The sequence below is a fragment of the Molothrus ater genome, unplaced genomic scaffold (assembly GCF_012460135.2).
Source record: "Molothrus ater isolate BHLD 08-10-18 breed brown headed cowbird unplaced genomic scaffold, BPBGC_Mater_1.1 matUn_MA710, whole genome shotgun sequence".
Lineage (NCBI taxonomy): Eukaryota > Metazoa > Chordata > Aves > Passeriformes > Icteridae > Molothrus > Molothrus ater.
Window position 1 is genome coordinate 4,949 of NW_023416673.1, and position 14,757 is coordinate 19,705.

At 49.2% G+C, this 14,757-nt stretch overlaps 1 protein-coding gene across 2 annotated transcripts; it reads right to left on the reverse strand.

Annotated features, from left to right (window-relative positions):
• Positions 1-9,107: 9,107 nt before the first annotated feature.
• On the reverse strand, positions 9,108-14,113 carry ZBTB12 (zinc finger and BTB domain containing 12). 2 transcript variants are annotated; one of them, XM_036405803.2, is made up of 3 exons: positions 13,984-14,113; positions 11,984-13,225; positions 9,108-10,010 (listed from the first exon to the last, which is right to left on the reverse strand). In XM_036405803.2, exons 2-3 carry the CDS (start codon positions 12,281-12,283, stop codon positions 9,108-9,110), a joined length of 1,203 nt encoding a protein of 400 aa, XP_036261696.1. In that variant the 5' UTR covers positions 12,284-13,225; positions 13,984-14,113. The 2 variants fall into 2 exon arrangements, with proteins under 2 accessions (XP_036261696.1, XP_054374288.1); XM_054518313.1 differs by having other exon boundaries at positions 11,984-13,750.
• Between the last annotated feature and the right edge of the window lie 644 nt (positions 14,114-14,757).

Genomic DNA, 14,757 nt, shown 5'->3' on the forward strand with positions numbered 1-14,757 from the left:
GCTGGTGCGGCGGTTGTAGCAACTGCGCATGCGCGGTTGCGTTTCAGTCAGCGCGGGCACAGCCATGATGGCGGCGGGGCGCACCGGGAGGCGGCGGAGCTGCGGGAACCGGAGCCGGGGCCGCGGCTGCAGCCGTGGACGGGAACGCCGGGACGGCCGCGGTTGCGGGAGGCGGCGGAGCCGCGCCATGCAGCAGCTCTGAAGCGGGGGGGGCTGCGGTGGGGGGAACGCGCGGCTCCGCCGCCATGGAGCGGCGGCGGCGGCAGAAGCGAGAAAGCGGCGGGGCCGGGGCGGCCGCGTCAGCGGGAGATGATCCCGGAGGGGTGGCGGGCGGCGGCAGGGGCTGCGGGGGGGGCCGTGGCGGGCCGGTCGGGCGGCTGGAGCGCGGCGTGCAGCCCCTGGGAGCCCGGGTGGCGGCCGGCCCGGCGGGCAGGGGCGGCGCGGCAGGCGCGGCAGAGGCCGCGGCCACCGGTGCGGACGCCGCGGCGCCGGCACGGGGTGGCTGGGCGGGCCCCGGTGCTGTGCCGGGACCGGGGGATGGCGCGGAAACGCCGGCACGGGCGGGTTTAACCGTGGGCGTTTGCCCGGCTCGGCGCCCGTGGGCAGCTCGGAACGCCGGGGTTGGGGGGGCGGCAACGCGCACGGGGGGCGCTGGGGGCGCAGCGCGGCCGCGCCAGAGCCGGGAGCCGCGGGGAACGGCAAAGACGCAGCAGCAGCGGCGGGACCGGGGCCAGCACCGGCCCCGCTGGGTCCGCAAAGGGGGCGAGGGGGACGTGGGGGGGGGGCGGCGGGAGCGGCCGCACTCGCGGGTAGCGGGGGGGGGGGGGGGCCGGATTGAGGGGAGGGGCCGGGCGAGCGGGGGGCGGGACCGCGAGGGCGGGGGCGTGGCCTATTGGAGACTCGCGGCAGAAAGGGGCGGAGTCACGGGAGGGGCGGAGCTCGGCGGGGCGGGTGCTGCGGGAACCCCCCGTGCGGCAAATAAAGTGCTTGATTCAAACTGTGTCCTCAAAGTCCTTGCAGCTTTCTGGTGTCTCCTTGCTCTTTAGTATGGTTCTAAAATCCCATTTTCTTTGAATAGAATAGAGATGGTAAAATAACCAATTAGTCCTTCTGGAGGTGGAGTCGAGATTCTCACCCCTGCCCTCATCCTGGGGACCTTCAAACATCACCACAGTCACCGGCTTGACCCGGGCTGGGCAGCACAAAATTTCAGAAAAAAAAAAAAAAATTAAAAAAAAAATTAAATTAAAATAAAATTTAAAAAAAATCAAATTTGAAAAATAAAAGTAGCTAAAATTAAAAGAAAACAAAAAACCGTAAAGTGCTGCAAAATTAAACTAAAAAATTTGCAAAATTGAAAAATAAAATGAGCTAAAATTAAAAGAAAACAAAAAAAAAACCGTAAAATGCTGCAAAATTAAACTAAAAAAATTTCCAAAATTGAAAAATAAAATTAGCTAAAATGAAAAGAAAAAAAAATTAAAACCGTAAAATGCTGCAAAATTAAACTAAAAAAAATTTCAAAATTGAAAAATAAAATGGGCTAAAATTAAAAGAAAATAAAATAAAAACCGTAAAATGCTGCAAAATTAAACTAAAAAAATTTCCAAAATTGAAAAATAAAATTAGCTAAAATTAAAAGAAAAACAAAAAAACCCGTAAAATGTTGCAAAATTAAACTAAAAAAAATTGCAAAATTGAAAAATAAAATGAGCTAAAATGAAAAGAAAAACAAAATAAAAACCGTAAAATGCTGCAAAATTAAACTAAAAAAAATTGCAAAATTGAAAAATAAAATGAGCTAAAATAAAAAGAAAAAAAATAAAAACCGTAAAATGCTGCAAAATTAAACTAAAATAAATTTCAAAATTGAAAAATAAAATTAGCTAAAATAAAAAGAAAAAAAAAAAACGTAAAATGCTGCAAAATTAAACTAAAAAAATTGCAAAATTGAAAAATAAAATGAGCTAAAATTAAAAGAAAAATAAGAAAAGTACTGTAAACTGCTGTAAAATGCCGTAAAAGTTCCATACAACGCGACTGTCGTAAAACTGCCGTAAAGTGTCGTGAAAGGCGCCGTAAAGCGCGACTGCCGTAAAGCTGCGGGTTACAGCACTTTACGACAGCTTTGCTTTACGGCACCTTTTACGACAGTCGCACTTTACGGCAATTTTACCACAGTCGCGCTTTACGGCACCTTTTGCGACACTTTACGACAGTCGCGCTTTACGGCCCCTTTTACGACAGTCGCGCTTTACGGCCCCTTTTGCGACAGTCGCGCTTTACGGCAGTCGCGCTTTACGGCACCTTTTACGACAGTTTTGCTTTACGGCACCTTTTACGACAGTCGCGCTTTACGACCCCTTTTACGACAGTCGCGCTTTACGGCACCTTTTACGACAGTCGCGCTTTACGGCAGTTTTGCGACAGTCGCGCTTTACGGCCCCTTTTACGACAGTCGCGCTTTACGGCAGTTTTTGCGACAGTCGCGCTTTACGGCACCTTTTACGACAGTCGCGCTTTACGACCCATTTTACGACAGTCGCGCTTTACGGCATCCTTTACGACAGTCGCGCTTTACGACCCATTTTACGACAGTCGCGCTTTACGGCATCCTTTACGACAGTCGCACTTTACGGCAGTTTTGCGACAGTCGCGCTTTACGGCCCCTTTTACGACAGTCGCGCTTTACGGCAGTTTTTGCGACAGTCGCGCTTTACGGCACCTTTTACGACAGTTTTGCTTTACGGCCCCTTTTACGACAGTCGCGCTTTACGGCCCCTTTTGCGACAGTCGCGCTTTACGGCACCTTTTACGACAGTTTTGCTTTACGGCCCCTTTTACGACAGTCGCGCTTTACGGCAGTTTTTGCGACAGTCGCGCTTTACGGCCCCTTTTGCGACAGTCGCGCTTTACGGCAATTTACGACAGTCGCGCTTTACGGCAGTTTTACGACAGTCGCGCTTTACGGCACCTTTTGCGACAGTCGCGCTTTACGGCCCCTTTTACGACAGTCGCGCTTTACGGCAGTTTTTGCGACAGTCGCGCTTTACGGCTCCTTTTACGACAGTCGCGCTTTACGGCACCTTTTGCGACAGTCGCGCTTTACGGCCCCTTTTACGACAGTCGCGCTTTACGGTAATTTTACGACAGTCGCGCTTTACGGCACCTTTTACGACAGTCGCGCTTTACGGCACCTTTTGCGACAGTCGCGCTTTACGGCAATTTTACGACAGTTTTGCTTTACGGCCGCTTTTACGACAGTTTTGCTTTACGGCCGCTTTTACGACAGTTTTGCTTTACGGCTCCTTTTACGACAGTCGCGCTTTACGGCCCCTTTTACGACAGTTTTGCTTTACGGCCCCTTTTACGACAGTTTTGCTTTACGGCACCTTTTACGACAGTTTTGCTTTACGGCCCCTTTTACGACAGTCGCGCTTTACGGCACCTTTTGCGACAGTCGCGCTTTACGGCACCTTTTACGACAGTTCTGCTTTACGGCCCCTTTTGCGACAGTCGCGCTTTACGGCAATTTTACGACAGTCGCGCTTTGCTGCCCCTTTTACGACAGTCGCGCTTTACGGCACCTTTTGCGACAGTTCTGCTTTACGGCACCTTTTGCGACAGTCGCACTTTACGGCCCCTTTTGCGACAGTCGCGCTTTACGGCACTTTTGCGACATTTTGCGACAGTCGCGCTTTACGGCCCCTTTTACGACAGTCGCGCTTTACGGCACCTTTTACGACAGTCGCGCTTTACGGCCCCTTTTGCGACAGTCGCGCTTTACGGCACCTTTTACGACAGTTTTGCTTTACGGCACCTTTTACGACAGTTTTGCTTTACGGCACCTTTTGCGACAGTCGCGCTTTACGACCCCTTTTACGACAGTCGCGCTTTACGGCCCCTTTTGCGACAGTTTTGCTTTACGGCACCTTTTACGACAGTTTTGCTTTACGGCACCTTTTGCGACAGTCGCGCTTTACGACCCCTTTTACGACAGTCGCGCTTTACGGCCCCTTTTGCGACAGTCGCGCTTTACGGCACCTTTTACGACAGTTTTGCTTTACGGCACCTTTTACGACAGTCGCGCTTTACGGCAGTCGCGCTTTACGGCCCCTTTTACGACAGTCGCACTTTACGGCACCTTTTGCGACAGTCGCGCTTTACGGCACCTTTTACGACAGTTTTGCTTTACGGCCCCTTTTACGACAGTCGCACTTTACGGCCCCTTTTGCGACAGTCGCGCTTTACGGCACCTTTTACGACAGTCGCGCTTTACGACAGTCGCGCTTTACGGCACCTTTTGCGACAGTTGCGCTTTACGGTACTTTTGCGACATTTTGCGACAGTCGCGCTTTACGGCGCTGTATTTTATGGAAATTTTACGGCATTTTGCAGCATTTTTCAGGGTTTTTTTTAACTAATTTTATTTTTCAATTTTGAAATTTTTTTTCAATTTAATTTTGCAGCATTTTACGGTTCTTTTTTTGTTTTTTTTTTTATTTTAGCTCATTTTATTTTTCAATTTTGCAAATTTTTTTAATTTAATTTTGCAGCATTTTACGCTTCTTTTTTTGTTTTTTTTTTTTTTATTTTAGCTCGTTTTATTTTTCAATTTTGCAAATTTTTTAATTTAATTTTGCCGCATTTTACAGTTCTTTTTTTGTTTTTCTTTTAATTTTAGCTACTTTTATTTTTCAATTTTGCAAATTTTTTTAATTTAATTTTGCAGCATTTTACGATTCTTTTTTTGTTTTTTTTTTTTATTTTAGCTCATTTTTTTGAATTTTTCAATTTTTCTTAAATTTAATTTTGCAGCATTTTACGGTTCTTTTTTTGGTTTTTTTAATTTTAACTAATTTTATTTTTCAATTTTGCAATTTTTTAAATTTAATTTTGCAGCACTTTACGGTTCTTTTTTTGTTTTTTTTTATTTTAGCTCATTTTATTTTTCAATTTTAAATTTTTTTAAATTTGATTTTGCAGCACTTTATGGTTCTTTTTGTGTTTTTCTTTTAATTTTAGCTCATTTTATTTTTCAATTTTGCAATTTTTTTAATTTAATTTTGCAGCATTTTACGATTCTTTTTTTGGTTTTTTTTTTTTATTTTAGCTCATTTTTTTGAATTTTGCAATTTTTCTTAAATTTAAATTTGCAGCATTTTACGGTTCTTTTTTTGGTTTTTTTTTAATTTTAACTAATTTTATTTTTCAATTTTGAATTTTTTTTTTAATTTATTTTGCAGCATTTTACAGTTCTTTTTTTGTTTTTCTTTTAATTTTAGCTACTTTTATTTTTCAATTTTGCAAATTTTTTTTAATTTAATATTGCAGCATTTTTCAGTTCTTTGGTTTTTTTTATTTTAGCTCATTTTTTTGAATTTTGCAATTTTTCTTAAATTTAATTTTGCAGCATTTTACGGTTTTTTGTTTTTTTTAATTTTAACTAATTTTATTTTTCAATTTTGCAATTTTTTAAATTTAATTTTGCAGCATTTTACGGGGTTTTTTTTGGTTTTTTTAATTTTAACTAATTTTATTTTTCAATTTTGCAAATTTTTTTAATTTAATTTTGCAGCATTTTACGATTCTTTTTGTGTTTTTCTTTTAATTTTAACTAATTTTATTTTTCAATTTTGAATTTTTTTTTAATTTAATTTTGCAGCATTTTACGGTTCTTTTTTTGTTTTTCTTTTAATTTTAATAAATTTTATTTTTGATTTTGAAATTTTTTTAAATTTAATTTTGCAGCATTTTACGGTTATTTTTTTGTTTTTCTTTTAATTTTAGCTCATTTTATTTTTCAATTTTGAAATTTTTTAAATTTAATTTTGCAGCATTTTACGATTTTTTTTTGTTTTTTTTTTAATTTTAACTAATTTTATTTTTTGATTTTGAAATTTTTTAAAATTTAATTTTGCAGCACTTTACGGTTCTTATTTTGTTTTTCTTTTAATTTTAGCGAATTAAATCTTGACTCCACCTTTCAGAAGGGCTGATTGGTTATTTTATCATTTCTATTCTATTCAAAGAAAATGGGATTTTAGAACCATACTAAAGAACAAGGAGACATCAGAAAGCTGCAAAGGGATGAATAAATTAATAAATCCCCCAAAAACGAATAAATCCTCAATGATAAATCAAAAAAAATTAATAAATCCCCCCAAAAAATTGAATAAATCCCCAAAATAAATAAATAATTCCCTAAAAAAAAAAGAAATCCCAAATAAATTAACAACCCCCCCCCCAAAATGAAATTAATAAATCGCCAAAACGCAAGAAACCCCAAAAATAAACGCGTCTCCGAAAATAAAATGATGAATCCCCAAAATAAACCAAAAAATCCCCCCGAAAAACAAAATTTAAAAAAAAAATAAAAATCCATTTTTTATTTTTCTTTAAAATCTGTTTATTACAAAAAAAAAACCTAAAAAAAAAAAAATTTCCGGGGAGGGGGAGGGGGGGGAGGAGGTTCCAACCTCCCCGACCCCAAAAAGGGTCTCAAACCCCCCCAAAAAAGGGACCCCCAAATTCTTCCTATCCCCTAAACCCCCTTAAAAAAAACCAAAAAAACCCCAAAATTTTTGGGGTCCCCTCCCCCCCCCCGCTCCAAAATCCTTTCCCCCCCTCCCCCACCCCCAAATTTCCCCTCCCCCACCCCTCGCTACAACCTAAGGGGGTCCCCCCCGCCCCCCAAATCCTAAAATCTACAAAAAAACCCCCCCCAAAAAAATTGGGGGGACCCTCAAAAAAATCAGGGGGACCCCCAAAAAATCTGGAGAACCCCCCAAAAAAAATCGGGGAACCCCCCCAAAAAAATCAGTGGGACCCCCAAATTTTCCACCATGGCCTTGGGACCCCCAAATTTATCCTGAGGGGCCAAATTTGGGGGGAAACCCCCCCAAAAAAATTAAAATTTTCCCCTTTTTTTTTTTTGCCCAAAATCCCCAAATTTGGTCGTTTTGGGGGTTTTTTTTTTTTCGAGCTGGATTTTAAATGGGGACCCCAAAATTTGTCAGTCAGGGGTCGTTCCCCATCATTTTGGGGTCATTTCACGAAATTTTGGGGTCATTTCATGCAATTTTGGGATCATTTCACAAAATGTTGGGGTCGTTCCTCATCATTTTGGGGTCACTCCCCATCATTTTGGGGTCATTTCCCATCATTTTGGGGTTCTTCCTCCTTTTGGGGTCACTCCCCACCATTTTGGGGTGGTTCCCCATCATTTTGGGGTCATTTTCCATCATTTTGGGGTCATTTACCATCATTTTGGGGTTGTTCCTCATTTGGGGTCGCTCCCCAACATTTTGGGGTGGTTCCCCCACCATTTTGGGGTCATTTTCCATCATTTTGGGGTCATTTCACGTAATTTTGGGGTTGTTCCTCATTTGGGGTCGCTCCCCAACATTTTGGGGTGGTTCCCCCACCATTTTGGGGTCATTTCCCACCATTTTGGGGTCATTTCTCATCATTTTGGGGTCATTTCTGACCACTTTGGCCTCCTTGCCACCACCCCAGTGGTCACTCCCCCAATGTCCAGCAGGGCCCAGTGTCCAGCGGTCACTCCCCACCATTTTGGGGTCACTTTGAGCCACTTTGGGGTCATTTCCCACCATTTTGGGGTCAGTTTGTGGTCACTTCATGGTCACTTTGGCCACCACCCCAGTGGTCACTCCCTCGATGTCCAGCAGGGTCCAGTGTCCAGCGGTCACTCCCCACCACTCTGGGGTCACTTTGAGCCACTTTGGGGTCACTTTGTGGCCACTCCTGTGGTCACTTCGTGGTCACTTTGGCCTCCTTGCCACCCCCTCAGTGTCCAGCAGGGTCCAGATGTCCGGTGGTCACTCCCCACCATTTTGGGGTCACTTTGTGCCACTTTGGGGGTCACTCCCCACCACTTTGGGGTCACTTCATGGTCACTCTGGTGGTCACTTCCTGGTCACTTCGGCCTCCTTGCCACCACCCGTTGTCACCCCCTCAATGTCCAGTGGTCACTCCCCACCACTCCGGGGTCACTTTGTGCCACTTTGGGGTCACTTCATGGTCACTCTGGTGGTCACTTCGTGGTCACTTCGTGGTCACTTCGGCCTCCTTGCCACCACCCCAGTGGTCACCCCCTCAGTCTCAGTGTCCAGTGGTCACTCCCCTCCTTTCTGAGGTCATTCCCGACCACTTTGGGGGTCACTTTGAGCCACTCTGGGGTCACTTTGAGCCACTCTGGGGTCATTCCGTGTCACTCTGGTGGTCACTTCACCACCACCCCAGCGGTCACTCCCTCAGTGTCCAGTGGTCACTTCCCACCACTTTGGGGTCACTTTGTGCCACTCTGGTGGTCACTCCGTGGTCACTTCAGCCTCCTTAGCACCACCCCAGTGGTCACCCCCTCAGTGTCCAGTGGTCACTCCCCCCCCACCACTTTGGGGTCACTTTGTGCCACTCTGGTGGTCACTTCGTGGTCACTTTGGCCTCCTTGCCACCACCCCAGTGGTCACCCCCTCAATGTCCAGTGGTCACTGCCCACCACTCTGGGGGTCACTTTGAGCCACTTTGGTGGTCACTCCCCACCATTTTGGGGGTCAATTTGTGCCACTTTAGGGGTCATTCCGTGCCACTCTGGTGGTCACTTCAGTGGTCACTTCAGTGGTCACTTCGTGGTCACTTTGGCCTCCTTGCCACCCCCTCAGTGTCCAGCAGGGATTCAGTGTCCAGTGGTCACTCCCCACCACTCTGGGGGTCACTTTGAGCCACTTTGGGGGTCACTCCCCACCACTCTGGGGGTCACTTTGAGCCACTTTGGGGGTCACTCCCCACCACTCTGGGGGTCACTTTGAGCCACTTTGGGGGTCACTCCCCACCATTCTGGGGGTCACTTTGAGCCACTTTGGGGGTCACTCCCCACCACTCTGGGGCTCACTTTGAGGGTCTCCCTTTGAACCACTCCGGTGGTCACTCCGTGGTCACTTCACCCCCTCGCTGCCCACCTGACCCCTCACTCCCCTCCCTCCCACCCCCACCCCTGGGAGAGAACCCAGCACCGCCCCTCCCCCCATTCCCCACCCCCACCCCCCCCCCCCCCAACCACGCCGGGCCCTCCCCCCACCCCAACATCAACGCATCACCACCCCGCCCTCGGCGCCTCCAGCTTCCAGAACGTTCTGCGCCGTGGTTTTGCCGTGCTGCTCCTTCAGGTGCCGCCGGATGGCCGGCTTGTGGGCGAAGCGGACGTCGCAGTAGGAGCACCGGTAGGGCCTGGCGCCGCTGTGCAGGTTCAGGTGGTCGTGCAGGGTGGATTTCTGGGTGAAGCTCTTGCCGCAGACGCCGCAGCCGTGGGATTTGACCCCTCGGTGCACGTTCATGTGCCGGTTGAGGTTGCTGCTGTGGTTGAACTGCTTGCCGCAGCGCGGGCACATGAACACGAAGTGCTGGGCCCTCATGTGGAACACCAGCTTCTCCACGCCCTGGAAGCTCTCCCCGCACTTCCCGCAGCGCGACGACGACGACGACGACGACGACGACGACGACGGTGTTGGTGTGGTGGTGGTTGAGGCGCCCACAGCTCCTTGGTTGCCCGGTGGTTCCTCGCTGGCGGCCACGGTGGTGTTGCCACCACCACCACCTCCACCGCCGCCACCGCCACCGGGGAAGATGACCAAGCCTTCACCCTCAGCGTCCTCGGCCAGGCTGTAACACGCCTTGACCACCCCGAGCTGCGCGCTGGCGTTGTCCGGCGCGGCGGCCACCACCGTGGTCACTCCCGCCGCACCCTGGCTCACCACCTCGCTGGCGGCCACCACCGGCCACCTGCGCCCCCTGCGCCGCGTGGCCGGCTCCACCTTGACGATGCAAACGTCCGTCGTGTCCTCCTCGTCCTCGTCTTCCTCGTCCTCTTCGTTTTTTGGCGGCTGCACCGGGGCTGTCGGCGAGGGCTGGATGAACCTGGCCAAGGCTCCTCGGCACCTCTCCACCACGTGCTCCATCTGCAGGTAGCTGGCGGCCGTCAGGTAATTCACCTGTTGGGGTGCGACGTAGAAAAAACCGCCCGCCTCGGTTATCCAGGCAGATGAAATTTTTGGGGGATTTTTTTGGAGTTTTTTTGGAAGTTGGAAGTGGAAATTTGGGGTTTTTAGGAGCTGGCTGGGCCATCCAGGTGTCATTTGTCCCCCCCCTTTACCTGGTTAGGGGGGGAATCCCATCCCTGCCCCCTTTCCCTGCCCCTCTCTCCCCAGGGTTAACAGGAACGGCGACCACGGGCTCAGGGAGGGCTGCTGGAGCTGCTGTTTAATTCCAATATTTTGGTGTTTCATTCCAATATTTCAGTATTTAATTCCAATATTTCGGTATTTAATTCCAATATTTCGGTGTTTGATTCCAATATCTTGGTGTTTCATTCCAATATTTTGGTATTTAATTACCAATATTTTGGTGTTTAAAACCAATATTTCATGGTTTTATTTCAATATTTCGGTATTTAATTCCAATATTTCGGTGTTTAATTCCAATATTTTGGTGTTTAATTCCAACATTTTAGTATTTCATTACCAATATTTCGGTATTTAATTCCAATATTTTGGTGTTTGATCCCAACATTTTGGTATTTTATTCCAATATTTTCATATTTAATTCCAATATTTTGGTATCTAATTCCAATATTTTGGTGTTTAATTCCAATATTTCAGTATTTAATTCCAACATCTTGGTATTTCATTACCAATATTTTGGTATTTAATCCCAATATTTTGGTGTTTAATTCCAATATTTTGTTATTTAATTCCAATTTTTTGGTATTTAACTCAATATTTTGGTGTTTAACCCCAACATTTTGGTATTTAATTACCAATATCTTGGTATTTAATTCCAATATTTTGGTATTTAATCCCAACATTTTGGTATTGAATTGTAATATTTTGGTTTGGTATTTAATCCCAACATTTCAGTATTTAATTCCAATATTTTGGTGTTTAATCCCCATATCTTGGTATCTAATTCCAATATTTTGGTTTGGTATTTAATTCCAATATTTTGGCATTTAATTACCAATATTTCGGTATTTAATTCCAATATCATGGTATTTAATTACCAATATTTCAGTGTTTAATTCCGATATTTTGGTGTTTAATCCCAATATTTTCGTATTTCATTCCAATATTTCAGTATTTCATTCCAATATCTTGGTATTTAATTACCAATATTTCAGTGTTTAATTCCAATATTTTGGTGTTTAATCCCAATATTTTGGTATATCCTGGGGATGGATCGGTCAGGGAAGAGACCCCTGAGGTGGAACCCTCACTTTTGCTGCAATGTCCAGAGAGCCAAAGGTGTCCCTGAGGTGGAACCACCTCACACCCAGACGGCCAAAGGTGTCCCTGAGGTGGAACCACCTCACACCCAGACGGCCAAAGGTGTCCCTGAGGTGGAACCACCTCACACCCAGATAGCCAAAGGCGTCTTTGAGGTGATAACACCAAAACCCAGCCAGCCAAAGGTGTCCCTGAGGTGGAACCACCTCACACCCAGACGGCCAAAGGTGTCTTTGGGGTGATAACACCAAAAACCAGCCAGCCAAAGGTGTCCCTGAGGTGGAACCACCTCACACCCAGGCGGCCAAAGGTGTCCCTGAGGTGGAACCACCTCACACCCAGACGGCCAAAGGTGTCTTTGGGGTGATAACACCAAAAACCAGCCAGCCAAAGGTGTCCCTGAGGTGGAACCACCTCACACCCAGGCGGCCAAAGGTGTCCCTGAGGTGGAACCACCTCACACCCAGACGGCCAAAGGTGTCTTTGAGGTGATAACACCAAAACCCAGCCAGCCAAAGGTGTCCCTGAGGTGGAACCACCTCACACCCAGGCGGCCAAAGGCGTCTTTGAGGTGAAGCCACCTCAGCGGCCACCTCTGCTCAAGCACCAAGCGCCCCGGCCGAGCCCTCGGGCACGTTCCATCCGGCAAATACCGGCATTTATAACTCCAACTGAACCCTCACCAGATCCCTGCCGGCGAACTCGAGCGCGCCGGTGTAGCAGGAGAGCAGCAGGTCGGCCAGCACGCGGGCGCTGTGCGCCAGCGACACGCGCAGCTCGGCCGCCGGGTTCAGCAGGAACTGGTCCCTCAGGAAGGGCGAGCAGGCGGCCAGGATGACGCGGTGGCCGCGGAAACGGAGGCTCCTGGCCACGATGGTGACGTCGCAGAAGCGCTCCTCGGCCCGCAGGCGCGTCATGGAGCGCAGCGCCGCCGCCTCGTGGCCCGGCAGTTGGAAGCGCAGCAGGTCGGCGCAGGAGGACATGGCGGGCGGGGGGGCGCCGCTGGGAGGGACTGGGAGGGACTGGGAGGGACTGGGAGGGGAGTTATGGGGACTGGGATGGAATGGGAGTGGAGTTATGGGGACTGGGAGGGACTGGGATGGAATGGGAGTGGAGTTATGGAGACTGGGAGGGACTGGGAGGGACTGGGAGGGACTGGGAGGGGAGTTATGGGGACTGGGATGGAATGGGAGTGGAGTTATGGGGACTGGGAGGGACTGGGAGAGACTGGGAGGGAGTTATGGGGACTGGGATGGACTGGGAGTGGAGTTATGGGGACCGGGAGGGACTGGGATGGAATGGGAGTGGAGTTATGGGGACTGGGAGGGACTGGGAGGGACTGGGAGGGAGTTATGGGGACTGGGATGGAATGGGAGTGGAGTTATGGGGACTGGGATGGAATGGGAGTGGAGTTATGGGGACCGGGAGGGACTGGGAGAGACTGGGAGTGGAGTTATGGGGACTGGGAGGGACTGGGAGCAGGTTGGGAGGGAGTTATGGGGACTGGGAGGGACTGGGAGAGACTGGGAGTGGAGTTATGGGGACTGGGAGGGACTGGGAGCAGGTTGGGAGGGAGTTATGGGGACTGGGAGGGACTGGGAGAGACTGGGAGCAAGGATCTGGGGACTGGGGAGTGGAGTTAAGGGAATGGGATGGACTGGGAGTGGACTGGGAGGGACTGGGAGTGGAATTATGGGGACTGGGAGGGACTGGGAGGGACTGGGAGGGACTGGGAGGGACTAAGAAGGGACTTATAGGGACTGGGATGGACTGGGAGTGGAGTTATGGAGACTGGGAGGCACTGGGAGGGGAGTTATGGGGACTGGGAGCGACTGGGAGAGACTGGGAGGGGACTGGGAGGGACTGGAAGTGGAGTTAGGGGGACTGGGAGGGACTGGGAGGGACTGGGAGTGGCGTTAGGGGGACTGGGAGGGACCGGGAGCAAAAAAAAATGGGGGCAAAAGCCCCCAAAAATGGGGAAAAAATCAGATTTTTGGAGGGGAAATAGCCAGGAAATGGGGATTTGGGGATACTGGGATGGACTGGGAGTGATGGGAAGCGGGACTGGAGGCACTGGGAGGGTCACTGGGAGTTACTGGGAGCACTGGAAAGGGGTGATGGGGGTTACTGGGAGCACTGGGGGGGTCACCGGGGGTTACTGGGAGGGTGACCGGGAGTTACTGGGAGCACTGGGGGGGTCACTGGGAGTTACTGGGAGGGTGACCGGGAGTTACTGGGAGAACTGGGGGGGTCACTGGGAGTTACTGGGAGTTACTGGGAGCACTGGGAGGGTCACCGGGGGTTACTGGGAGTTACTGGGTGTTACTGGGAGCACTGGGAGGGTCACCGGGGGTTACTGGGAGCACTGGGGGGGTCACTGGGAGTTACTGGGAGTTACTGGGAGCACTGATGGGGGGGTGGGGCGGGCTCCGGGAGTCACGTGGCTGCACCTGCGGAGAGCGGGGTGAGGGGGGGGGGAGGGGCGCCAACACCGAGTGAGGAGAGGGGGGGAGGGAAAAACCAAGGCCGCGCCGTGACGTCACCGCGCGCGCCCCCCCCCTCACCAAACCCCCCCCCCCCCACCAAAACCACCACTTCCCTCTCCCCTCCCCCACCTCCCTAAAGCCCCTCAGGGGGCCGTGCCCATCCCCCCCACACCGCCCCCATCCCTCCCCTCCGGTACCGGCTGAGCCTCGGGCCTGGGGCAGCGAGCGAGCGGCGGCGGGAGGGAGGGAGGGGGCGCGCGCGGGGCATTGTGGGATACAGGAGGACCCCCCCTTCCCCTCACGGCCGCGGGGGATTCTGGGATACAGGCGGACCCCCCCTTCCCCTCACGGCCGCGGGGGATTCTGGGATACGGGAGGACTGCGTGACGTCATTAAAGAGCGACGGCGCGGCGTTGTTGCCATGGTGACGGGGCTGTGAGGGGAACGGGCGGGAAAATGGGGAAAAAATTGTTTAAAATTGTTAAAAATGGGGAAAAATGGTCCAAAAACCGGTCAGGAATTGGTCAGAAATTGGTCGGGAAATGGGTGAAAAAATCGGTCCAAAAATGGTTAAAAGATGGTTTAAAAATGGTCAGGAAATGGTTGGGAAATAGGTGAAAAAGTGGTGAAAAAATCGGTCTAAAAATAGTCAAGAAATGGTAAAAAAAAAAGGTCCAAAAATGGTGGGGGGGAAATGGTACAAAACTGATGAAAAAAATGGTCTGGAAATGGTCAGAAAATATTTTTTAAAATCCATCAAAAATCTGCACGAAATTCGTCCCAAAATCACACCAAATCTGTCCAAAAAAATATAAAAGTCGCAAAATATTACCGAAAAATCACCCAAAATTATCCCAAAATCCTGAATCCCAGTTCATCCCAAAAATCACCGAAGAAACACCCAAAAATCACCCAAAACTACCCAAAAATAACCGAAAATAACCAAAAAATCACCCAACGGCGCCACTTTT